General features: G+C 48.2%; 1 protein-coding gene across 8 annotated transcripts in view; it reads left to right on the plus strand.

The window, feature by feature from the left end:
- LOC115084931 (putative RNA-binding protein Luc7-like 2) overlaps positions 1-27,501 on the plus strand; it is a 291,251-nt gene that overhangs the window by 164,734 nt on the left and 99,016 nt on the right. For all 8 annotated transcript variants that reach the window (XM_029590358.1, XM_029590361.1, XM_029590359.1 and 5 more), the window contains 2 exons: positions 20,415-20,591; positions 20,757-20,851. In XM_029590358.1, coding sequence (XP_029446218.1) covers positions 20,415-20,591; positions 20,757-20,851 — 272 coding nt within the window. The remainder of the gene's footprint in view (positions 1-20,414; positions 20,592-20,756; positions 20,852-27,501) is intronic.

A 27,501-nucleotide genomic window follows, 5' to 3' on the forward strand; every position in this document is an offset into this window, starting at 1 on the left:
GGAGGTTCTGAATTAGGTAAGTCATCACCGATGCAAGCCTCTCCAGATGGAGGGCAGTGTGTGGCAAGATCAGTCGGCACAGGGCCAGTGGTTGAAACAGGAGACCTCATGATCTAACAGTTGGTCAGAGATGAGAGAGGTGCATTTTGCATTACTTGCTTGTCTGCCAAGGTTACGGATTCTACCAGACGATGAGATGATGGTGGCCTACCTCAGCCTTCAGTGCACAACCAAGAATCAGGCAGTGGCTTGAGAGGCCCCGGGTATTGATGCTCTGGGCAGAGCAGCACTTGGCGTGGCTGGCAGCGTCTCACATTGCTGGAGTGAACAACGTTCAGATGGATTTTCTCAGTCGGGGAAAGTTAGACCCTGGGGCATGGGAGCTGTTGGAGGCAGCGATGTGTTTCATTCATGGAAGACTGGGTATCCCAACCAAAGAACAGCAAGGCATTGCAATTTTACAGCCGCTGATGAGAACACGGTACAGAAGGAATTGGAGCTCTGGTGTTGCTGTGGACTCGAGGGATTCTTCTTTGTCTTCCCTTCGTGGCTTCTGGCGGACAAGGGATTTCGGAGGATAGAGAAACATCCAGGCAACGTGATCCTGGTAGCTCCAGAGTGGGCACATTGACCATGCTTCTCAGATCTGATCAACATGGCCATAGATGGACCCCTGATGTTCATACATTGGTGGACTCTCTTTCCATCAGGACTCAAATTTTTGGGTCAGGTGGCTCACTTCTGTCTCGCAGCTTTGCTTCTCAGAGGAGAGACTATTGAGATGGAGGGGATATTCAGACGTGGTTATTTCCACCTTATTGCAGGCTAGGTGACCTCCTACATCTTTGACGTTTGTGTGAATTTGGAGGCTCTTCCAGTCCTGGTCTGCTTATTGAGTGCAGCTTCAGCCTATTCAGGCTATGGTGTCACATATTTTTGCTTTTCTATGGAAAGGTTCTGGTCAAGGAACTGGCCTTTAACTCTTTGAGAGTCCAGGTAGCGACATTGGGTTGTGTCAGAGGTATCTTCTGTCCGCACATCCAGATGTTATGCAGTTCCTTCGGGGAGCTAAGAACTTGTCTTCAGGTGCAGAACATTTGTCTGTCTTGGAATCTGAATCTAGTCCTTAGAGGTTTGTGTAAGGCTCAGTTTGAACCACTAAAGAGAGCTACAGTTAAGGACTTGACTCTTAAAGTTGTGTTCTTGGTGGCAGCTTGTTCAGCCAGGAGACTTTTGGAAATCCAGGCACAGTTGTGTCGAGATCCCTTCCAACAGATGTCGAATACACTGGTATCTTTATGCATGGTACTGCCTTTTCTACCTGAGGTAGTCTCGGCGTTACATCTTAGTTATACAGTGGAACTTCTGGCTTTTCTAGATTTGGATTCCTCTACGCCTCATGGGGGGAGCATAGATTCTTAGATGGGAGGCATGCATTATTGAGGTACCTAAAGGTCACTTATGATTTTCATAGATTGGATCACCTTTTTCTACTGTGGAGTGGTCCAAAGAAGGGGAAGTAAGATGTCTAAGGCTACAATTGTGTGATGGCTGAAGGAAGCATTGAGTCAACTCACATTTCTAAAGGGTGCTCTCTACCGAGGGGTTTAGGAGTGCACTCGTTACATTCTCAGGCAACTTCCTGGACTGAGTCACATGAGTCTCCGCATGAAATTTGCTGGGTGGCTGTTGGGAAGTCGTTACACACTTTTTTTTTTTTGTTAGGCATTATCACTTGGATGTCGGGGCTCCGGCTTCCATGTGCTTTGGTGAGTGTTCTATGAGCAGAATTCTCCAGGTCCCACCCAAATTAAGGGGAGCTTAGGTACATCCCAGGAGTCTGGACTGATCTGGGTACGTACAGGGAAAGGAAAATTGATTCTTACCTGCTAAGTGTCATTCCTGTAGTACCACAGATCAGTCCGGAGACCCACCCATTTACGGGGGGGGGGGGGGGGGAATTCCGCCACTTGTACTGTTGCTTTGTATATAGTGCAGAGTTGTTGCTTTTCAATGCTGATCACTAATGTTAAATTTGGGAAACAAGTTTTCCATGTTTTTTTGGGAACTTGACCACCTTCTGGCCGTTGGAGGGGAGGGAGTTGGCTCAAAAGTTTGGTTAGAAATTTATGGCTGTTGCTGATATATCTTGGCTTGGGTACAGGTAAATGTTGAAGATATGCAGGTGGCACACTGGGTTATGTACAGTGTCAGTGAAACTTTCTCTGTCTCCATCTGCTGGCAGGGAGGCAGAACCCAGGAGTGTAGACTGATCTGTAGTACTACAGGAACGAAAATGAGCAGGTAAGAACCAATTTTCATACTCAGCTAGCTACAGGAAGCATCTGGAAGCTATTATTTCTGCATAAGATGGTGCTGCAAAGTATTGACTATAAGGGTGTACAAACTTTTGCATGTACCATATTCACTTTTTAAAATTTTGAGTCTGTAAAAAGATAAACTGCAGGGGGAAGTGACATCACCATGCATGATGCATGATGGCCGCTTAAGTGAAGAGCTCTCACGGGGCGTGCATATTTTCCCTGATTTCCAAGGTATACCAGCTCCTGATATCTGCCGTTGCTAAGAGGCATCTGGATCAGTCTGGCTGTATGTTGCTAAAGTGCAAAACTGTGAAATTGAAGCAATTTGCTTTCTCTGGAGGAAAAAAGTTTATCATGGCTTCTTCCAAGATGGCAACCAGATAAAGCATGGGGCTGTCTGAAGACCACAATGCAGTGGCAGATGATGGGCCCATGAAGGATCCTGGAGATATAGTGTCTTGTATGCTGAGCTGAAGTCTTGATTTCAGGAGATTAAGAAGGATACAAATGCAGTAAAGGAAGAGATGCTGGAAGCAGTAGTTGATCTCCATGAAGACATCTCACAACTGGTGAGAAGAGTGGAGGGTGCAGAGCATAAACTGGAGGAACATGGGACCAAGATGGTGCATTTGCATAAATCTGTTCAGGAGCTTATGTGAACCAACACCGGAGAAGCTAAAAGATCCTGACAATATGGTGAGAAGGAATAATGTTCAGGGGAATCTGAATCTCCAGAACATGCTGATTGCAACCAGACAGTGAAAACAATTGGAAAAGTAATCCTAGCAGCAGGGAAGTCCCTTAACAAAGATGTTGAAATCATATTGCAAAGAGCCTAATGCTTTCTAGGCTCTCCTAAGAAGAATGTCCCTAGGGATGTTGTGGCATGCTTCCATGAATTCTCTATGAAATGTGTAGTGATAGTTCAGACTAGAAATTTGGATTCCTTTACTTGGGAGGGGTATACCCTCAAAGTGTATAGTAATTTATCTCCAGTAATGTCACACAAGATGGGAGAGTTCAAGGAGATTGTCATTAACTTGCGAAAGGAGAACAGTCGTTACCAGTGGCTTTTTCCCTTTGGCTTAATGTTTACAATCAGTGGGCTAACGTTTAAAGTCAAAACTTTTGAAGAGGCAATTAAGTCTTTGTGAGAGGTGGGAATTTCTATTAAAGCCCCTGCAGGACAGGGACTCTACTGCTATCCAGAAAGATACTGCTAAATGCAGAGACTCAATAAAGGAGAGAGGAGTCACTGTTACTTAGCTAGCTCTTTGTTGTCTTCAAGAGCTACTATTTGACTCTGAGCCTAAGATAGATGGCAAGCCTTAGAGGGCCTATGCTCTCTTCTTTTTCACTAGTTTTTCTCTGTTTGAGATCTCAGTTGGCTGGTATTGGGAGGGGAGTGTACTAGCCAGTGGTTGTGTATCACTGGACTGATTTATGTACTTTTTGTTGCATCTCCTATCTTTAAGATTCAGGGTTTAATTTTACATGTTATATTTTTTGATTGTTTTTTCTTCTCTTGGGGGCTTCATTTGTAATGTCATTCCTAGTAACTCAAGGTCTACATTACAGTGGATTGGTGGATCAGTAGAGAGATTGGGGTGAGGGAACTTAAGGTGTTTGGAGATTTATTTTCCCGTCGATAGCAGGGCTGAATTATCCATGCTGTCATGGGAACTGCCAATCAGGGCCCGGGAGGCGGAGCTTAAGTAGCAGAGTGTAGATTTTTCAGTCTCTGCGGCTGCGCGTATGTTCCAGCGCAGGAAAGTAACAGATTCTCCTCAGTCTGTTTTTTCCGCGCGCGGGAGCGCACGCGGAGCTTCATTCTCCTCATACACTTTTTGGTTTTGTGAAGAAATGTCAAAGAAGCCGTCGGGTTTCAAACCGTGTCCCTGCGGTAAGATCATGTCAGTCACCGGACATAATCGATGCTACCGCTGTCTGGGACCAGAACACAATCAGTCCGATTGTGACTTTTGTCGACAGATGTCCCCGCGAGCCCAGCGTCACAGGGCCTACAGGATGCTGGAGCTCAAGCTCACAAATAGGCCGTCGGCGATTCACTCTTCGCCGGGGCCGGTGACGCAGACGCCACCCCAAAAGAGAAGAGCCTCGTCGTAGGACCAGCAAGCCTCCAGGACCGGAGGTAAGGCCAAGGCATAGGGAAAGACCCTGGGATCTGGGTCACGGCACGGAGGGAATCAGAACCCCGTAGCGAAACGGAGCGGTGTGAGTGACGCTTCAACTCAGGAAACACGGCGCCGATGATAGTTTGATCAGATACGAACGCACAGTGATCCATCAAGGGCACATTCCCGATCAAAAACCAAAGCCCACTCGAAACATGTCACATCGTCGAAACGGCACCGCTCGACGGGCCTAAAAAGGCCGGAGCTGTCACTGAGAATATTGACTCAGGCGCCGAGAACACCGGACACGGCGCCCATGATGCAGGAGATGGCGCACAAGACATCGGAGCCGGCGCCGAGGAGGGCGCACTCGGCACCGAAGAGACCGGAGCCGGAACGACCGGCGCCATCGGGGCTGGAGCCAGAACGACCGGAGCCGGCGCTGGAAACACTGGAACAGATGACAACGAAGACGGCGCCGTCGACATCGGAGCCGGCGCCACACAAACGAACGCCGGTGCAACAGTCTCCAGAACAGTACGTCACGCCAGGCCTCGGGTAGACTTCCAGGACTGACGCAGGTACGAAAACAGCTCATAAAACATATTGAACCACGATTGAGGCATAAAAGACAATCCTCATCTGATAGAAGTCACATGTCTTCAAAACGCTCACGATCCGGGAGGGATTCTCCTATGGATAGTGACAATTCGCACAAACGGAAGAGGTCGAGACATCATAAAAGTTCATCTTCCTCCTCCAGACATGTTCATAGGCATAGACGTCACTGGTCCTCAGACTATACGGGAGACATCACCAGCTTCATCTTTCTCCAATCCAGCAGGAAGGTCAGCACCTGCGGAGAGGCAAACAATTCCAATTTCATCCTCTAATTCATCTCGTTCCCTCTCAAAGTCTTCTGACAGGGAATCCTCCGGACAACAATCGAGAGATCAGGCTAAAACATTCGTAGAGGATACTGGTTCGAAACCCCCCGCTCAGCAGTCGGTCCAACCACGGGATGAACCGCCACCATTGGGCACGTCTCATAACCGCCCTGCCATGCCACCACAAAGGCATTCTGGGATCTCTCACAGTCCCTTGCAGGATTCTTTGAAACCCTACAAACTTCATTTATTTTACCACCAGAAGACATGTCTACTCCAAGGGAACCGACAGAACAGCCACCGGTACTGCCGGTAGGCCCAATACCGGTTCCAGTACAACCACAGCCTTCATCTCCAGCTTGCTCTCAATCCACACAGGACGAATCAATACCATCACAATCTTCGCCTTCCTCATCCACAGGCTACCCTTCAGATCCGCCAGAACAACCATCTGAACCGTATTCTCCCCCGGAGGATCTTTCCTACCCCAAGTTTGTAGAAAAGATGGGAGCTATTTTAAAATTGGAAGTGCAAAAATTGCCAGAACCCAGGGCAGAAACTTTGGGCTTTTTAAAAAATCTTCGATACACCGGGGGAGCCCTCATCGCTGCCACCACACAGTGTGTTGCATAGCGTCCTTCAAAAATCGTGGTAGACACCGTTTACCATCTCAGCGGTATCTAGGAAGACGGACTTGAAATTCAAGTTACAAAAACAGTCTACATATTCCACCCCGCAGTTACTACATGACTCCATCGTTGTAGAGTCAGCATTACAGAGGTCTAAAAAGTCAAAAACACATGCCTCAAACCCCCCTGGCAAGGATAATAAATGTTTAGATGATTTTGCCAGGAGAATCTACCAAAATGCTATGCTAACATCTCGCATTTGCCATCATCAATTCTACATGGTCCAGTACATGTATGAATGTATTCAAGCAACAAAGGGAATGTTTACCTCAACTGGAGATTACATTCCTTCTCCTATTTTAGACATGGAAGAATGTTCACGACATTTGCTGCGGACAGTCTATGAAGGGTTTGAAAACTCCTCGAGCATCAGCCACTGCAATAGCAGCACGCAGACTGGCTTGATTAAAGGCCAGTGCTATCCAAGACGACTTACATGAGAAGTTAGCTAATCTTCCTTGTATGGGAGATAACTTGTTCGGAGAGCGTTTCCACGATACAGTCAGCAAGTTGAAGGATCAAGCTCTCGTAGTTCAATCCTTAACGACACCAACATCCTCCAAACGGTACTATCAGAAGGCTCGTAGACAACCCTTCTCTAGACGCCCGTATAGGAATTATCAACCCTTTAGAAAACCACGATCGCAAAGACAGCAGCAGCAAACAGCGGCCCCAGTAAAGACCTCAGTCTTTTTAAGGACCAGGCCACCACCACCCTCAACAGCAGCACCTCCAGGGAGAATCACAACTCGCTTTTCTGCCTGGGAATCCATAACATCAGACCAGTGGGTGTTAGAAATAGTGAAGAATGGATATCAACTTCAGTTTGTCACCAATCCCCACATTCCACATCTAACACACCAGGAATCGAAAACTCTACAGCCTCAACTCGCCCAAGAGATCACCCAACTCTACCAGCAAAGGGCTATCAGGTACGTTCCCCGAGTGGACTGGAACAAGGGGTTTTACTCCCCTTACTTCCTAATTCCAAAGAAATCAGGGGGCAATCGACCGATCCTGGACCTCAGGGAATTGAACAAATGGATAGTTTGGGAAAAATTTAAGATGGTTTCTCTGAAGTCCATCCTTCCATTATTACAACCCAAGGACTGGATGTGTTCAATAGATCTGAAGGATGTGTATACACACATTCCAATCCACCGATCCTCTTTGCAATACCTATGTTTTCAATATCACAATCAACATTACCAATACAAGGTTCTTCCCTTTTGGTCTATCGGCAGCGCCCAGGGTTTTCACCAAATGTATGGTAGTGGTGGTGGCCCACCTTCGACAGCAAGGTCTGACAGTTTTTCCATATCTGGACGATTGGTTGATAGTAGCGTCGGACCCGGACCCGATTCTATTAAAGAATCATCTCACCATAGCAATCAGTTGCTTCCAGAGCTTGGGATTACTCATCAACTACCCAAAATCCACGTTACAACCAACCCAGGTCCTGCACTTCATAGGAGCTCGCCTGGACACACAAGCATTCCTTCCAGAGGACAGGAAGATAACTAAACGTTATCTCCTTTGGTCACTAAAAGAAACCCAACACCCAACGGCTCGAAACATCCTGAGGGCCTTGGGACATATGGCGGCAGCAAATTTCACGGTGCCGCCCTCGAAACATCCTGAGGGCCTTGGGACATATGGCGGCAGCAAATTTCACGGTGCCGAACACGAAACTCCACATGAGACTCTTGCAATGGGGTCTCAAGCGGCAGTGGAAACAGCATGTGCAACCATTACAAAAACGTGTAACACTGACATCTCAAATGAAGAAAGATATCAAGTGGTGGCTCCTAGAACACACGTTAAACAAGGGAGCCCTATTCAGTCCTCCGCCACATAATGCAGTCCTCACGACAGATGCATCCTAGTAAAATATCTCACTTGGAAAATAGTACTTTTAGTAGCAATAACATCGGCACGTAGAGTGAGTGAATTGCAGGCACTCGTACATTATGAACCATACCTACAATTCCATCACAATAAAGTCATCCTGTGACCTCATCCAGCCTTCCTTCCAAAGGTGATTTCGGCCTTCTATCTCAATCAATTAATCAATAGTTACCCATCTTTTTCCCAAGACCTCATTCAAACGACAGAGAACATTTGTTGCACACCTTGGACTGTAAATGAGCACTGGCTTACTACAAAAGAAGAACTCACTCCATGAACCGGGTATCTCAACTATTCGTTTCATTCAACCCGAATGCCCCGGGATTGCCAGTGGCAAAAAGAACAATTTCAAGCTGGATAGTACAGTGTATCCAGTTTTGTTACAACAGGAAGAATGTATCACTTCCCTCGCTTCCACGAGCTCATCAAGTTCGCGCCATGGCAACTTCCATGGCACATCTCAGGAATGTGCACCCAGTGGACATCTGCAAGGCGGCCACATGGTCCTCCCTACATACCATCACTTCTCATTACTGCATAGACAAGCAGTCAGCAGCAGATCCGAAACTGGGACAGGCGGTTCTTCATACATTGCCTACTTAAACCAGCGACTACCACACTCACCCATCACGCGAAAGGTAATTGATAAGCGTGATAGGGAGCTTAGGACTCCCATGACAGCATGGCTAATTCAGCCCTGCTATCAACGGGAAAAAGCAAGTTTGCTTACCGTAAACGGTGTTTCCGTAGATAGCAGGATGAATTAGCCATGCGGACCCTCCCACCTCCCTGGTAGTCGTAATTTCAGCACCTACGCTCAAGCTTAACTACAGACTGAGGAGAATCTGTTACTTTCCTGCGCGGGAACATACGCGCAGCCTCAGAGACTGAAAAATCTACACTCTGCTACTTAAGCTCCGCCTCCCGGGCCCTGATTGGCAGTTCCCATGACAGCATGGCTAATTCATCCTGCTATCTACGGAAGCACCGTTTACGGTAAGCAAACTTGCTTTTACTTACTTTAAAATATTTATATCCTGCACCCTCCACAGTTCAGTGCGGGTTACAAGTTCACACACATAATAAAACATATAAAAGCAAGTACAATGACTGGAAAAACTGGGGAATACTGAGATAACGAGAACAGATGTTCCATCTGCAGATGGGAAGCAAAACAAACCCAGAGAGACAGGACTAACTACCCGATAAAAAGGCTGTCTTGAATAGATGGGGTTTTAAGGCTCTCTTGAATTCTTTTGTATCCTTGAGAGAGTGCAGCACAAAAGGCAGAGAGTTCCAAAGTGCTGTGCCTGCTATAGAGAGAGCCCTTTCATGAGTTACTGCAAGGTGAGTGACAGACAGCTAGAACATCAAGGAAGGATTGTGAAGCAGATCGTAGAGTTCTAGATGGGATGTAAACTTTAATTATGGAATTGATCTATGGAGGAGAGTTATGGATAATTATGGCACATTTATACTGAAACACTGTTGTATTGGTAGCTTGTGTAACTGCTGTAGGACTGGGGAAATGTGATCACAGTATTGAATACCATTGAGCATCAGAATTTAGGATTAGTTATAAGGGTTTGATTTATTGAGGAAGACATGTACAGCAAATTGCAGTACAGAGATAGAGAGTATAGAGATGCGCTTTTCTTATCATACGTCTTCAAAAGCTGATGCTATAACTTTTCACAATCGCCTCCACAATTTATATCCCTCATGTATATACCTCGATAACCCTAACAAAGGTTCCTTGTTTCACCCCAAAATGGGCTTCTTCAGGGGGGATGAATTCTATATACATCTCAAAGTTTATGTATCAAGATTAAAGACCAGAAGGCAATGAATATACAATGGTTTGCAAAAGTATTTGAAGCCCACCACCACAAAAAAAAAAGATTTATATAGATTGTGCTAGACAGTATGTTTATTGCAAATCAGTATGCACTTCAAGTTACTTTTCAAAGTCACAATTCATTATTTCTCTGCACTTTTTGTAAAATAAAATTAAAAACTGAAAAACGCTGCTTGCATAAGTATTCAACCCCTGTGCTGTGGAAGCTCCAAGTCTACACAGATGAAAGATATTGGCCTCTACCTGTGAATCATTAAAGTCAGCTTTTCTGGATAAAAGACCCCCTTTTTCCGGTACCATTGGTCAGTCTATGAATCTGAAGGAAATCTGTAAAAATGAAAACCAAAGAGCATTCTAAGGAAAATAAAAATAAAGTTTTTCCTAGCGTGTAGCCAGATGGACTCAGAACAAGTGGGTATAGTGTGCTCGTGCTAGCAGTTGGAGACTGATCTGACGTCAGCACAGGTACATATACCCCCACAGGAAGTGAAGCACTTCAGTAATTTCCGTCTCCAAAGCAGTTTGGAGAGCCTGCATGCTCACTGAGCGTGTTTTCCAATACTACTTTTCTATTTTCTACTTTCTATTCTACTTACTAAATTTCTACAGGAACATCGAGCCCCGCACTCCTGCAGTGATACCCTCGGGTCCCTCCCCCAGTTGAGTTTCCCGGGGTGATTTCCGTGATCCCTCGGAGGTCTAGGCCTCGGTCCAGTGACCGAATCGCAGCAGGGATCTAGCCCCCGAGCGTGAAGGGCTTGGGTCGGGCTAAGAGGCGCCTCGGTCCCGGCGTGGACCTAGAGGCAGCGGGTGCATTTCCTCAGAAGCGGCGGTGAAGGTATTTCCCCTCTCCCCCCGCAGCCGGAGACCGCCCGGGTTCCAGCCGGGAAGCGCCGAGGATCAGGTAAGGCGTACATCTCTTATATTTGGTCTCCGAGGATCAGCGGCGTTGCCTGTATGCGGCACGCCGTGGAGGTCGCCATTTTGTCGGCCTTGTTCAGGTATTGAGCGCCCATGATAGGTGCCCTGTATACTATTGAGCATATATTGCTGGCCGCATATTATTGTGCGTATATTGTATATCCTTTGAGCGTATATTACTGAACGCATATTATTGTGCGTATATTGTATATCCTTTGAGCGTATATTACTGAACGCATATTATTGTGCGTATATTGTATATCTTTGAGCATATATTGCTGCCGCATATTATTGAGCGCATATTGTATATCTTTGAGCATATATTGCTGCCGCATATTATTGAGCGCATATTGTATTAAGCGTATATTGCTGCCGCTTATTATTGAGCGCATATTGTATTAAGCGTATATTGCTGCCGCTTATTATTGAGCGCATATTGTATTAAGCGTATATTGCTGCCGCTTATTATTGAGCGCATATTGTATTAAGCGTATATTGCTGCCGCATATTATTGAGCGCATATTGTATAAGTGTTTATTGCTGCCGCATATTATTGAGTGCATATTGTATTCAGCGTATATTGCTGCCGCATATCATTGAGCGCATATTATTGAGCGCATATTGTATTACGCGTATATTGCTGCCTCATATTATTGAGCGCATATTATATTAAGCGTATATTCTTCGCAAGCCGCGATGGAACATTCGAACACCCCGGCGTCTCCTGCGGCGGCGCCTTCTGATTCCGGCGTGAAAGCTCTCGGCCTCTCCTCAGCATGCCAGCTTAGAGCCACGCACAGCGAGGAGCCAGACTCCCTTTGTGCCCAATGTGAGGAGGCAGTAGGAGCCTCGGGCCAGGACCAGTCTCAACCGAGGTTTGCTGACAGTTCCCCAGGGGCCACCCCGGATCTAGCGGGCAGTCTCGAACAACCTGGGATCCCGGGGGACCTGGTACCCCGACAGCTAGAGACCGCTTCCATTTCCTGGGTGGATCTCTTTAAGGGGATCCATGCCTTTGTACAGATGCAATCAACTTCCCGTCCAGGCCCTGCTGCTGCTGCTGTTGCTGCTCCAGCGGATCCTGCCTCTGGACCTTCGCGCCCTTATCGTGGGCACCCGCCTCCGGGCAATCCATCTCAGACAGACCCTGATGTCTCGGAGGACGAGTCCGAACCCCCCGAGGAGGGGGAACTTCCCTCGGGGATTGAGCCATATCGTACCATGAGGCGGTTCTTTCCCAAGGAAGATCTCTCCGACCTGATATCTCAGTGCCTGGCGGAGTTGGCTATTACAGGCCCTAGTGCTACGGTGCCATCTATGCAGAACCCTCTGCTAGAAGGTCTTCGTCCTACAGCTCGCCATTTTCCCTTCTTGCAAGCAGCACAGCAACTGATTGATTTGGAATGGGCTGCACCAGCGGCCTCATTCAAAGGGGGTCGGGCCCTGACAGGCATGTACCCCCGGACCCGGCCATCAAGGAGATGCTGGCGTGCCCTCAGGTGGACGCCTTGGTGAGCGCTGTGGTCAAGCGCACTACCATTCCAGTTGAGGGGGGGGGGCGGCCCTCAAGGAGCCTCATGACCGGCGACTGGACGCCATCCTGAAACAGACTTTTGAGGTGGCTGCTCTAGCTTTGCGGATCACAACCTGCTGCACAGTGGTGACGCGTTCCTGTTTGTCACAGGTTAGGAACAATGCTCCGGCAGCGGACATGGAGTCAGCTCTCTCGTTCCTCACGGATGCCGCATTCGATCTAGTCCGTACAACAGCCAAGGGGGTCTCATCCTCTGTTGCTGCCAGGAGGCAGCTCTGGATACGGAATTGGTCAGCCGATGCTCCTTCGAAGACACGCCTCACCAGAATGCCCTTTAGGGGTTCTCTCCTGTTCAGCAGCGACCTTGATAAAATGGCCAGCACATGGGGTGCCTCTCCAATACCTCGCCTGCCGGAAGATAGGTTCAAGAGGAACCAGCGCGCCTTTCCGACGCCTTCCAGAGGTAGAAGCTCCCAACGCTTCACTCCTTATAGGAGTCGCTACCAGGCACCCTGTCCTCAGGCCAGGAACCAGTCCTTGCGGACCAAGCAGCACAAGAGGGGAGCCGGCTCGGGTTCAGGGCCCGGCCCGCCTCCCAATGAAAATCAGCCGATCCATCCGGGGGACGGAGCCATAGGGGCAGGTTAACCCTCTTCTACCCCAGATGGGTCGAGATTACGTCGGATCAGTGGGTCCTCGCCATCATCCGAGAGGGGTATTTTCTGGACTTTCATCATCTCCCTCCGGACAGGTTTGTGGAATCTCCGTGTCCAATCCACAGGAAGGCAGCATTGGAAGCTACCCTGGAGAGGCTCCTGTCCTTGAAAGCCATAATCCCAGTACCTGCATGGGAAATGGATTCTGGGCATTATTCCATTTATTTCATGGTACCCAAGAAAGAGGGCACTTTCCAGCCCGTACTGGACCTCAAGTCAGTCAATCGATACTTAAGGGTCCCGAGGTTTCGCATGGAAACTCTTTGCTCAATCAAGACCGCAGTACAGCCAGGAGAATTCCTCACGGCCTTAGACTTGTCAGAAGCCTACCTGCATATCCCGATCCATCCGGATCATCAGCGCTACCTACGCTTCAAGGTTCTGGGACGACACTTCCAATTCCGGGCTTTGCCCTTCGGGTTAGCCACAGCGCCGCGGACCTTCACCAAGGTGATTGTAGTGGTAGCAGCGGCGCTCAGACGGGAAGGAATCCTTGTCCATCCCTACCTAGACGATTGGCTGATCAGGGCGAAATCACGAGAGGAGAGCCATCGGGCAACCAACAGAGTGATCGCCCTTCTGGAAAGCCTGGGATGGGTAGTCAACCTCAACAAGAGTTGCCTACAGCCTTCCCAATCATTGGAATACCTGGGAGTCCAGTTCGACACCCACGCAGACAAAGTCAGTCTCACTACCAAGAGAAGGTTAAAAATTCAGACGCGTCTCCGGTCCTTGATGGGAGCCAGCCGGCCCATAGCTTGGGATTATCTGCAGGTTCTCGGCCTCAAGGCATCCACCCTGGAAGTGGTACCCTGGGCAAGGGCCCATATGAGACCTCTACAACGCTCCCTGCTCTCTCGCTGGAGCCCCCGCTTCCGGAATTATTCCGTGCATCTACCTCTGCCAGCCAGAGTGCGGACCCAGTTACGGTGGAGGTTGCAGTCCAACCACACGAGCAGGGGGTCGAAGATGTCCTCCCCCACGTGGATTCTGCTCACCACAGAAGCCAGCCTGAGCGGATGGGGAGCACACTGCGAAGAACTCACCGCACAAGGCGGTGGAACAGAGAAGACTCGGGGTGGAACAGAGAAGACTCGGGGTGGAACATCAACCGCCTAGAGGCACGGGCAGTCCGGTTAGCCTGCCTGCGATTTGCTCACAGACTGCGGAACCGGGCAGTCAGAGTGATGTCCGACAACGCCTCCACGGTGGCATATATCAACCGTCAGGGCGGAACCAGAAGCCGACAGGTGTCTCTAGAGATAGCCCCGCTGATGGCTTGGGCAGAGGCGAATCTCCAGGACATCTCCGCCATCCACATTGCCGGAAGGGACAACACCGCGGCAGACTTCCTCAGCAGAGAGAGCCTAAATCCGGGGGAATGGCAGCTGTCGCCCACAGCCTTCCAGATGATTGTGGATCACTGGGGGATTCCGGACATGGACTTACTAGCGGACAGGTCCAATGCTCAAGTACCCAGATACTTCAGCCGCAAGCGAGATCCGTTCTCTCACGGGATCGACGCCCTGGTTCAGCCATGGCCTCCAGGGACCCTGCTATACGCCTTTCCTCCGTGGCCCCTGCTGGGCACCCTTATCCACAAGATTCAGAAGCTCCAGGGCCTAGTTCTTCTAGTGGCACCAGACTGGCCAAGAAGACCCTGGTACGCGGACATGAGAAGACTACTGGCAGGGGAGCCCCTTCCCTTGCCTCCTCTCAGGGACCTGCTACGTCAAGGTCCCATCCTCCACGAGGATCCGGCTCAATTCTCTCTTACGGTCTGGCCATTGAGAGGGCTGGACTGAAGAAAAGAGGTTACTCGGAGCCGGTTATAGATACCCTCCTCCAAGCTCGCAAGTTTTCCACATCCTTCACCTACGTAAGGATCTGGAGAGTATTTGAAGCCTGGTGCGACACTCATGGCACCAATCCACATGCGACCACAATCCCTATTGTTTTGGATTTCCTGGAAGATGGACTTCAGAAGGGTCTCTCCCTCAGCTCCATCAAGGTTCAGGTGGCTGCGCTGTCTTGCTACGGTCCCAGGAGGGACGGCAAGACCATTGCCACGCACCCAGATGTTTCTCGCTTCCTGAAAGGAGTCAAGCATATTCGTCTGCCACTGAAGTGGCCAGTGCCTCTGTGGAACCTCAACATAGTTTTGGATTTCCTCGCGGGATCCACCTTCAGACCCCTTCGGGGCCTATCTCTCCGTTCTCTAACTTTGAAGATGGTGTTCTTGCTGGCCGTATGTTCAGCACGCCGTATCTCGGAGCTACAGGCGCTGTCCTGCCGTGACCCCTTTCTCAGTATCACTCCAGAGGCTATCCATCTTCGCACGGTTCCATCCTTACCTAAAGTCGTCTCACAATTTCACCTCAATCAAACCATATCCTTGCCAACCACGGCGGGTTTGAAGAAATCAGAAGAAAGGCGTTTACTACGCCATCTCGACATCGGCAGATTGCTGCCCAGATATCTGGAAATGACAGAAGCAGTACGAAAGATGGACCATCTGTTCGTCCTGCACAGCGGGAAGAAACAAGGAGAAAGCGGCCTCTCGGCCCACCATCGCCCGCTGGATTAAAGAAGTTATCAGAGCGGCCTACATAGAGGCCGGGAGGTCACCACCTCTACAAGTCAAGGCTCATTCTACCAGAGCCCAAGCAGCATCTTGGGAGGAATCTCGGATGCTGTCGCCTGCAGAAATATGTCAGGCGGCGACATGGTCTTCCCTCCATACCTTCTCCAGGTTTTACCGTCTGGATGTCCAGGCCAGGGAGGACACAGCATTTGCGAGGGCGGTCTTACGCGGTCCTCAGGCAGCCTCCCGCCCAGTCCGGGAGTAAAGCTTTTGTACATCCCACTTGTTCTGAGTCCATCTGGCTACACGCTAGGAAATGTTGAGATTACTTACCTGATAATCTCGTTTTCCTTAGTGTAGACAGATGGACGCAGCATCCCGCCCGGCTGCCGGTATACATGGGTTTCACCGATTCAAGGTAGGCCATGTCATTTTCTTACATAAGAGCGTCCCCTTTGCCAGGTGTCGACGCCTTCCAGTTGGGAATGCTGGCAGTCACCAGCTAATATCAATCGGTCAGGGGAATCCTGTTTCACTATTTCATTGATCGTCAGTACACATATATCCATAACAGCTTTTGCAAGGAAGATTACTGAAGTGCTTTACTTCCTGTGGGGGTATATGTACCCGTGCTGACGTCAGATCTGTCTCCAGCTGCTAGCACGAGCACACTATACCCACTTGTTCTGAGTCCATCTGTCTACACTAAGGAAAATGAGATTATCAGGTAAGTAATCTCAACAATAGAGATGCACAAGATAGGAAAAGGCTACAAAATAATATCCAAGTACTTGGCTATCCCACTGAGCATCATTTGATCAATTGTGAGAAAATGGTAGCTACATCATACCACCTAGACAAGGCCGTCCCTCAAAACACAGCATTTGAGCAAGAAGGAAACTTGTGAGGGAAGCTGCAGAGAGGCCAACAATCACTTTGAAGGAGCTACAGAGTTTAGTGGCTGAGACTGGAGTGGAGGTGCCACCAGTCAACCATATCAAGAACTGTGCATACAACTGACCTGCCTTGGAGTGTGGTTAGAAAGAAGCCATTATTGAAGAAAAACCACATCAAAGCACGTCTGGAGTTTGCCAGAAAGCATCTGTGTGACCCAGCTAAAATGTAGGATAGGTTTTGTGGTCAAATGAGAGAAAAATGGAGCTTTTTGGCCAAAATTCAAAACGCTCTCTGTGGCACAAACCTAACAGTGCCCAATCCTCAGCAAATACCATTCCAACAGTAAAGTATGGGGGTGGCAGCATAATGTTGTGGGGATGCTTTTCCTCAGTGGGGACTTGGGCATCTTGTTAAAAGTGAAGGATAGATGGATGGTGCAACTTACAGGGAGATACTGCAAGACAACATGCTTCAGTTTGCTAAAAGAAAAAATAAAATAAAACTTGGGAGAAAGTTCACCTTTCAGCAGGACAGTGATCCCAAGCACAAAGCCAAAGCAACACAGAAGTAGTTGAACAACAAAAAGGTGAATGTTCTACAATGGCCAAGTCCAGATTTCAATTCAATCGAGAATTTGTGGCACTATTTGAAACCAACCCGGAGCAAATCTGCCAGGAAGAATGGGTAAAAATCACTCCCAAACAGTGTGCAAAGCTGGTAGAAACGTACCCCAACAGACCAAGTATTAGTCTTAAGGGGGTTGAATACTTACACAAGGAGCAGAGAGAGAATGAATTGTGACTTTGAAAAATGACTTAAAGAGCATACTGGTTTGCAGTAAGCATACTGTTTGGAACAATCTGTATAAGTGTCATTTGTACTTGATACATCTGCCTTTTTTTAGGGAGTCGAATACTTTTGCAAGCCACTGTATTTACAAACCAAGAGAATATGAATTGAATCAGCAATCCTTAAGATGCATCCTCAACATTTTAAACAAGTCACTTGTACATCTGCATAACTCACATAAATGGCTAGCACTATAACTTTTGTACATCTATTATTTGTAATAATTTAAATGATTGATTAAAGAGTATATAAATGTATTGTTTAATGTGTTAATTATAATTTTTTGCTCTCATTTCAAATAACATGTTTAACTTTGTACTATGTAGAGGTTTTTTCAGCTTATGTTAGAGTAATTTCATATGAATATAGGCACATAAAACAGCATTTTGAAAATTACCTTAGGGGTTGTACATATATTGAAGTGATTCTGTGCTATTTTTACACATATTGCAAAGAACTAGTCCTTGGTGTAGAGTTGGGGCGGGGAGCAAGCTGTTATAAAATTGGGCTCTTAGAGATTAATTGAATCATACAGTTTTGACTAGGATGCCTAAACATTTGCACACAACTGTATATTCCAGTCTTCCTTTTTACTTAACATTTTGGAACTATAAAATTCAAGTGAACAAAGTCCCCACTATCAATATTCAGTGATAGTGCTTATTTTCTTAAAACTTAAAGCTGTAAAGTCCATATGAGGGCTAAAGTAATTCCATATCCAGCTCCCACATTTAAACACCCAAGAATCCTTTAACCCAATAATGAAACACCTTGAGTTTCTTAATCACATGATCATTTCCAGCCAAACCAGTTTACACCTCCTGACTTGTCCAAGAATCATTCAAAAAAAAAACTCCAAACCATATTGTAATCCCTGTTCAATCATGAAATTGTAAATCTAAAACATCCACAATTTTTGACAGAACACTGACCACTCAATTTCCAGATTTAACCCTGTTGGAGACATTTTATTCAATTTGAAAAGCTATCTTTGTTCAGGTTCAAACAACTGTTGATCCAGGTTGTCACTCCAAATGGATAGCTTTTTGTTTTTACCAGTGTTAGAATTCATAATGTATCAGGTCAGAGTAAGTCCTATTGACACATCAGTGTTTCACTGCTCAGGGGAAACAGCATGAACCAAAATGGAAAATAAAATTATTTCATGCCAGTGGACTTATACTGACATGTGATACAATCATCAAAAAGATCACTGTTCATCAAAATGTCTGCATGCTGTGCAGATTGAATAGTAAACTGGAGACAAAGTTGCTTAATTATTAGCTTCCATAGAAGTCTGTTAGTAAATCTAAGAAAATACCATTAAAGAAATATATAAAACTATTTGGAATGATATCTAAGTTGCTAAAAATAAATGAGAAAATTGATACATCCAACCTGATCTAATAATTTTATTCTACTGAGCATCATCTGATGATATTCAGATCACTATAAAAGTTGTGAAAATATGAACCTAATAGTCTCCCTAAGTTTTTAAGAAGTGTCTCCCATAGTACCTGTAAAACAGATCTGTTTGACAGTGCTACAGTTTTTAGTTCTTATTGTTTTGAAGGTGCCAGAGAGACTTTTATTCTCAGTTGTTCATTTCTTTTCCAACAGCAGCATTAGGTAAACACATCTGATCTGAAGTTTTGGGCAGAGAGATTCTGCTTTCCTCTTAGGACAAGTAGGATGGTAGTCCTCACACATAGGGTGATGAAATTGGATGGAGCTTGGCACAGAAAACTTATGTCAAAGTTTCTGGAACTTTGAGCATGCCTAGCATGCTGTATTCCACAGGTATATGGGGTCCCTCTTCAGTCTCTCTTTTTCCACAGAGCTTTCACCTTGCGGTAGAGTGAACTCATGGTTTTTCTTTGGAAACTGCATTTGAAAACTCTTTTCACCATCCTTTTTAGGTTTTTGCATGAATTCATCTAATGCAGGTCCCTGTTGGTTCCCTCTAGTTTCCCCAATCAGTTTTTTTGGCAGTTCGGTAAGTCTTATTTCTGTCAGAGCCATGGCAACACTGGTGACCCACTTGCAAGCAGTTTCCGTGGAGGAGATCCGCAAGTCTGCGACATGGAGTTCTCTCCACACATTCACATCGTACTACTGCCTGTATAGGGATGACCGATGTGACAGTAGGTTCGGCCAGTCTGTCCTCCGGAATCTCTTTGAGGTGCAGAACCCAGCTCTCCCTACCTAGGGCCCATTGTTTGGGTTCAGGCCGTCTCCCCCTCTGTTACCAACAGCAATGTGGTTGTTGTGCCTATTGGCACCTAGTTAGGTGTCTTTTGGTCCCCTTTTGCATTGGGGAGCAGCCTGTAGCTAGGTATTCACCCATGTGTGAGGACTACCATCCTGTTTGTCCTAGGAGAAAGCAGAGCTGCTGATCTGTAACAAATGTTCTCCTAGGACAGCAGGATGTTAGTCCATACGAAACCTGCCCACCACCCCGCAGAGTTGGGTTTCTCCTCTTATTATTTTTCTTATCATAATTCTATGTTACGATATTGAAGAGAGACTCCGTGTGGATTAGGGCATACTGGGCATGCTTAGTGTGCCTAGTCAAAGTTGTAGAAACTTTGACATACGTTTTCTGTGCTGGGCTCCATTGGATGATGTCACCTATGTGTGAAGACTAATACCCTGCTGTCCTAGGCAAATACAACTTTGTATAAAACCATTATACATATCAATTTATTGCTTGAATCCCTTGTACATATCTTATCCCCATGTGTCTGTGTTCACCCTCCCCCCGCCCCCCCCCCTTTGTCATGACTACCCCTACCCCTCCCTCCCTAAGTTATTTAGTTTCTTGCTCTGTTACTGCATTAGTTTCTTGCTCTGTTACTGCATTTATGTTACATACTGTTATTTGTAAAGGCTTCTGCCTATATATCTTATGGTTGTACGTTACTTGTAAACCGGCACGATGTGCAAACGGCTGTCGGTATATAAAATTAAATAAATAAATAAATAAAACACCTGTTTACAGGTAAGCAACTCTACTTTATTTGCAGATATTTAGGAGACTGTAGTTTTGGTTTTGGTTTTTTTTTGAAGTGTCAAAGCCATGGGTGTAAGCTTGGTTTTCTTCTCTTGACAGGAAGTGTACCGTAACTCCATGCCAGCTTCCAGTTTCCAGCAGCAGAAGCTGCGCGTTTGTGAGGTCTGCTCTGCCTACTTGGGCCTCCACGATAATGACAGAAGACTTGCGGACCACTTTGGAGGGAAACTGCATTTGGGGTTCATTGAAATCCGAGAGAAGCTGGATGAACTGAAGGTAAACCATATTAATTGTGTTATTGTATATGTAACTAAAAAGGTTGCAAGTAGTAAATAGTTCTTATATGAAAATTGTTTACATGGATATAGAAAGAAAAAAGTTTGATACAAGCTCTCCTCAGATACACTATGCATACATATTGCTGTTTTACATTGTTTATAGAGACTTGTAGCAGAAAAACAGGAGAAACGGAATCAGGAGCGACTGAAACGTAGAGAGGAACGTGAGAGAGAGGAGAGAGAGAAACTGAGGAGGAGGTAGGATATCTTTAAAGATGTTGCTATTGTGTGGTGCCTCAAACTTGGATCCCAAGTTTCCTTTTCAAACATCACTTTGTGGCTAAGATGCTATTTACTCTGCTAGTTACTGAATCATTGTCCTGTAATTGCAGATCCTTGTGTACAGTTTGCCAGGGTTTTGCAATCTTTTCAAACACAAGACACACTTAAAGAAACAAAAATGTTATGTGGCACATCAGCCTTGTGTGGACACAGAGGAGTCATACAGCCGAATGAAGAGATAGGGAAGCACTGAAAGCCCCACCAGTTTCTCTTCTGAAGTTTTTAAAACAAAAGGAAGAAGGAGGGGGGTGGGGCCTAGAAACACACGGGCCTGTCACAGTGAAAGTGTTCCAGTGACTTTTGAAGTTTCTTGATGTGCCTTTGTCATGGTGGAAGACTCCAGCAGTCCCCCAATACTACCAGCTTTATGCAGTGCTTTAAAACCATCTGCTTAAGATGGTAGTTTTGGGGGACCACTAGTGTGATACTGGTGCATCAGTTAAAGTCAAAAGCTATACATGGATAGAAAGAGCAGTATGCATACACAGTGTGGACCTGCTCTCTCTGTTCCTTACTGTGCCTGGATGACTCCTACTTCTGTGCTCTTCCCTCAGTTTCTTGCTGCAAGCAGATCTCCCCACCCTTGGACTCCAGCTCCCTCTATATACAAATACGGGAGAAGGCAGAAGTCAGAGTGGTGTGGGCAGCCGGCTCGGTTAGTTACTTGGCTGCTAGAGCTGTGCCACTGTTGCTGCCCTTAATGCTAAGAGTGAGTTGCATCCATGCTCAACGCTTATTTTCCCCATTTCATGCTGCTTAGTAATAAGCATCTGTACTCAGTGCATGCTTTCTCGCTCAGCTCGATTTGGGGATAAGAAAGGATGGAAGGGCTATTAAGGAGGAGCCTCAGGAGAAGGAAGAGGCAGAGGTGCTGTGTGTAATATGTGTGCTGTATAAAGCTTGGCTCAGCGGTCGCTGTCCATGTCCTGTATTCTATCCATTCCCAGACTCTGGGGACTCATACTTTAGTCAGAAAGGAGAGGCATGCATGACTACACAAATGCTCAGAAAGGATTTCTGCACATTTGAGAGCTACGGCTGATGTGTCTTATTGCTGCAAGGTACTAATAGCAGAGCCTGGTTTGGACCTGAGCATCAGGCAGCAAGTGACTCTTCTACAACATACCTTATTTAAACAATGATCTTGTATTTATTTTTAACAAATCTAGAATTACATGACAACTTAAGAGCTTGTTTTATAGGTGCCACAGGAAGGGCGGGGGGAGGGGTTATGCTGCAGCCTCGTAATTTCATTTTTTTTTTTGGCCTTTGTATTCCCTCCTCTTCTCCCATATTCCCTTTTCCTCTCCTTCATTTCCCTGCTTCTTATCAGCTCCCTGCCAAAGTTTTACTGCTTTTTTCAGTCTCCTCTGACAGGTATTTGGCCACAGCAATTGTCCCTCTCCTTCACAGCCTGGTAAGGGTCAGCAGTCTTTGGTAGTTTTGGCCCTAGTAGCAGTGGCAGTCTTTGGTGGCCTAGCAGAATGGGCTCTGTTGGGTCACTGGAGGGGGATGGGTGGTGGGATGGGTGGTGTTCACAGGGAGTGGGATGGGTGGTGTTCAGTTTGTGGGGCCCTAAGAGCCCTGCCAGTCCTTCTAGCTACAAGTTCCTCCTGTTCTGTTTCAGCAACAAAGCCTGGGGAACATTGCCAGCTCCACTCTACCAGCTGCTGGCATCACCTCTTTGACTTCAGGGCCTGGGGAGCCCTGCCACTTCTGTTCCATCTACTGGCATGCTTGTTACCAGTTTGTCCACTTCCCCAGGGTTTACAATGCAGTTCCCTGTACGTACCCAGATCAGTCCAGACTCCTGGGTTTTGCCTCCACTCCAGCAGATGGAGACTGAGAAAGTTTTACTGACACTGCCACATAACCCCAGGAGCCACCTGCAGTCACTCAGTATTTCTGTTTCCAGCAGATGGTGGAGATGCAAAGCCTGCAGTCAGACTGGGGAAAAAAATCAAACTTTCCTAGCATGTAGCAGATAGACTCAGAACCAATGGGTATAGTGTACTCCTGGTAGTTGGAGACGGATCAGATTTCAATCTGACGTCAGCGCTAGTACATATACCCCTGCAGGAAGTGCAGCTCTTCAGCATTTTCCATCTCCATAGCAGTTAGGGACTACCTGCACACTCTCACAGCGTTTGAGTAAATTCAACAGAGAAAACCCAAAATAAGAAATCTTACCTCTACAGACGAGCCCCGCTCTTCTGCGGTGACACCCTCGGGTCCCTCCCCCAGTTGAGAATTCCCGGGGTGATTTCCATGATCCCTCGGAGGTAAGCCTCGGTCTGGCGGCCAACCCTCGGCGGGGACCTAGCCCCCAATTTTGGGTGCAGCTGAGAGGCAGCGGGTGCAACCTCTAACGCGGCGGTGAAGGTATTTGCCCTCTCCCCCCCCGCAGCCGGAGACCGCCCGGAATGAAACCGGGAAGCGCCGAAGACAAGGTAAGGTAGAAATCTTCTTTAAAGACTTCTTGAGCTTCGGAGACCGGAGTCGCACAGGTTGCCGTCCGGGACCAGTGCCACCGGGTTGATCCGCCCTAGCAAGGCTAGGCCCCGGTTAGATCCAAGGGTCTTCCCACGTGGAGACCCTCCGAGGTGGTTGCCATATTGTCCGCGTGGTCGCCATCACCATTTTGGCCCTGTTCGCCGCCCTGTCCGCCGTCTCGATCCGTGCGCACAAATTTACCTGTGCGCACAACGTTGCACGCACAAGTGCCGTGCGCACAAGATACGCACGTATCACGCACTTACTGTGCCGGGCGCATAACTGCGACTTATGTGCACATCCTGAGCACACATCCAATCCACGCGCATATCTTCGCACCGGAGCGCATAACAAATTTTAAACGCCTATATCCATGGCACCACCGGAAAAAGAGCTCAGGGCCTCTGCCCAGCATGCCACATCAGAGCCGCACAACATGAAGAGGCCAACGCCCTGTGTATCCAGTGCGAGGAGGCCCTGGGGTATCCAGCCCAGGCCCAGCCCCAGTCGGGACTGGGTTCTAGCTCCTCAACAAGTACCCTGGACCTAGTGAACCCCAGTGGAACCTCCCTCAATCGGGACCCCCCCAGGGACGCAGCACCTCCTAGCTTGGACCCAGTGTCTATCTCCTGGGTGGAACTCTTCAAAGGCCTGCACACACCTTCGTTCACTTGCAGACGGAGCCCCAGATAACATGGCCACAGCCTCCACCAGAGAACTTTACGCCCCGGGCCCCTATAGGCCCAGAGATGTGATTCCACCGCCGAGAAGCCCCACTTATGGGGTCATGGACAACTCTAAGGAGGAGTCGGAGCCCCTGAAGGAAGGGAAACTCCCTCCGGGGACAGAGCCTCACCGGACCATGAGGCGCTTCTTCACCAAGGACGAGCTTCCAGACCTAGTCACTCACAGCCTGAAGGAGCTTGCTATCCCGGGCACAAGTGCCTCGGGGGAACCTAAGATGAACCCCCTGCTAGAGGGACTCCGTCAGACCTCCCGCCATTTCCCTCTTTTACAAGCCGCCAACAGCTAATCGACCTGGAATGGGTTGCGCCAGAGTCTTCATTCAAAGGGGGACGGGCTCTGGCAGCCATGTACCCTCTGGACCCGGCGGCCAAAGACCTTCTGACATGCCCAAAAGTGGATGCTATGGTCTGCACAGTCTCAAAGCGCACTACCATCCCAGTGGAGGGAGGTGCAGCACTCAGAGATGCTCAAGATAGACGTCTGGAATTCATCCTCAAACAGTCATTTGACGTCGCCGCTATGTCTCTACAGATAGCAGCCTGCTGCGCCGTGGTGACGCGTGCCTGCCTATCACAGACCAGGAGCAACACTCCTGGGGAAGCCATAGAACCAGCGGTATCATTCCTCGCGGACGCTGCTTCTGATCTGGTGCGCACCGCAGCTAGAGTGGCAGCCAGGAGGCAACTCTGGCTCCGAAGCTGGTCAGCCGACGCGTCTTCCAAAATGACACATAAGAATGCCCTTCAAGGGATCCCTCCTGTTCGGAAGCGAACTAGAGAAACTCGCTAACAAATGGGGTGAGTCCCCACTGCTGCGGCTACCGGAGGACAGGAATAAGAGAAACCGGCGACCCTTCCCCTGATCTTCCAGGGGCAGAGGTTCACAGCGTTTCAACCCATACAGAAACACTTATCAAGTGCCTTGTTCTACAGGCAGGAACCAGTCCTTTCGGAACAAGCACAACAAAAGGGGAACCAGCTCGGGACCAGGCCGCAGCCGCACCCCACAATGAGAATCAGCCGACCCGTCCAAAGGAAGAAGCCATAGGGGGCAGACTTGTCCTATTCTACCAAAGATGGGTCAAGATAACTTTGGACAAGTGGGTCCTAACCATCATTCGAGAGGGGTACTACCTGGATTTCCTCCGGACAAGTTCGTGGAATCCCCCTGCCATGACCCCTCCAAGAGGGTGGCAGTGGAAGCTACACTGACCAGATTACTAGCCCTAGAGGCCATAACCCCAGTGCCTCCACAACAAATAAATACTGGGCATTATTCCATTTATTTTATCATCCCCAAGAAAGAGGGAACGTTCAGACCCATCCTGGACCTCACGTCGGTCAACCATCACCTGAAGAACCCCCGTTTCCGCATGGAAACCCTACGCTCTGTAATAAGGGCGATACAACCGGGAGAGTTTCTCACATCCCTGGATCTGTAGGAAGCCTACCTACACATTCTGATCCATCAAGAACATCAGCGCTTTCTACGCTTCAAAATCCTGGACCGTCACTACCAGTTCTGGGCACTACCCTTCGGGTTAGCCACAGCACCCCGGACGTTCACCAAGATCATAGTGGTGGTGGCAGCAACACTGAGTAAGGAAGGATTCCTCGTGCACCCTTACCTAGACGATTGGCTGAGCAGGGCGAAAGCCCCAGAGGAAAGTTACCGGGCAACCAACAGAGTCAAAACTCTCTACTGGAGAGCCTCGGATGGGTGGTCAACACAAACAAGAGCTGTCTGCAGCCCTCCCAGTCTCTAGAATACTTAGGAGTCCGATTCAACACCAAACAAGACAAGGTCATCCTGACACCGACAAGGCTATCAAAACTGATGAACCAGTTGCAAACCCTGCTGAGCGAACCTCGCCCCACAGCATGGGATTACATACAAGTCCTCGGTCTCATGGCATCCACACTGGAAGTAGTGCCATGGGCACGAGCTCACATGAGACCCCTACAGCGCTCGCTTCTATCGTGCTGGAATCCACTGTCCCAGAACTACACCATACGTCTACAGCTCCCGGGCAGAGTTCGGACCCAACTATGATGGTGGCTACAAGACGACCACTTAAGCCAGGGAACAAGGCTATCCTCACCAACCTGGATCTTGCTGCCCACGAGGATGTGAAGCACACTGCGAAGAGCTAACCACCCAAGGGCAGTGGAACACAGAAGAGTCGGGATGGAACATCAATCGCCTAGAAGCCCGGGCAGTCAGACTAGCCTGCCTACGGTTCGGCCACAGACTCCGAGACAAAGCGGTCAGAGTAATGTCGGACAACGCCACAGCAGTGGCCTACATCAACAGTCAGGGAGGAACCAGAAGCCAACAGGTGTTTCTGGAAATAGACCTCCTAATGTCGTGGGCGGAAGCCAATCTCCAGGAGATCTCAGCTGTCCACATCGCCGGGAAATACAACATCACGGCGAATTATCTCAGCAGAGAAAGTCTAGACCCAGGAGAATGGATGCTGTTGCCCGCAGCTTTCCAACTGATAGTGAACCGTTGGGGAACACCAACAATGGACCTTCTGGCAAACCGGTCCAATGCCCAAGTACGCAGTTTCTTCAGCCGCAGGCGGGAACCTCCGTCCCAGAGAATCGATACCCTGGTACAGACCTGGCCACAGGAGACTGTTATATGCCTTCCTGCCATAGCCTCTATTGGGCGCAATCATTCACAAGATAGAACAACACAGGGGACCAGTTCTTCTGATGGCCCCGGACTGGCCAAGAAGGCTGTGATACGCAGTCATGCGAAGACTACTGACAGGGACCCCCCTGCCACTACCTCCACACAGAGACCTGCTCCGACAAGGGCCGATCCTCCACGAGGATCCAGCTCGATTCTCTTACGGTCTGGCCATTGAGAGGACTCGCCTGAGGAAGAGTGGATACTCGGGAGCAGTAATTGACACTCTACTCCGAGCACGCAAGTTCTCCACATCTCTAACATACATTAGGATTTGGAGAGTATTCGAAGCCTGGTGCGAGGACCACGACATGATATCACGCTCAGTCAAAATTCCTGCGATCTTGGAATTCCTACAGAGCGGCCTACACAAGGGATTGTCCCTCAATTCCATCAAGGTACAGGTAGCCGCATTGTCATGCTACGGAACCAAGAGCGAGAGCGACAACATAGCCTCTCACCTGGATGTTTCCCGCTTCCTGAAAGGAGTCAAGCACATCCGATCACCCCTAAAGTGGCCGGTACCTCTTTGGAACCTCAACCTGGTCCTAGATTTCATAGCAGGAGCCTCCTTCAGACCTCTATGCGGCCTGGATCTCTGACTATTAACATTGAAGACAGCCTTCCTG

The sequence above is a fragment of the Rhinatrema bivittatum genome, chromosome 2, assembly GCF_901001135.1.
Source record: "Rhinatrema bivittatum chromosome 2, aRhiBiv1.1, whole genome shotgun sequence".
NCBI lineage: Eukaryota > Metazoa > Chordata > Amphibia > Gymnophiona > Rhinatrematidae > Rhinatrema > Rhinatrema bivittatum.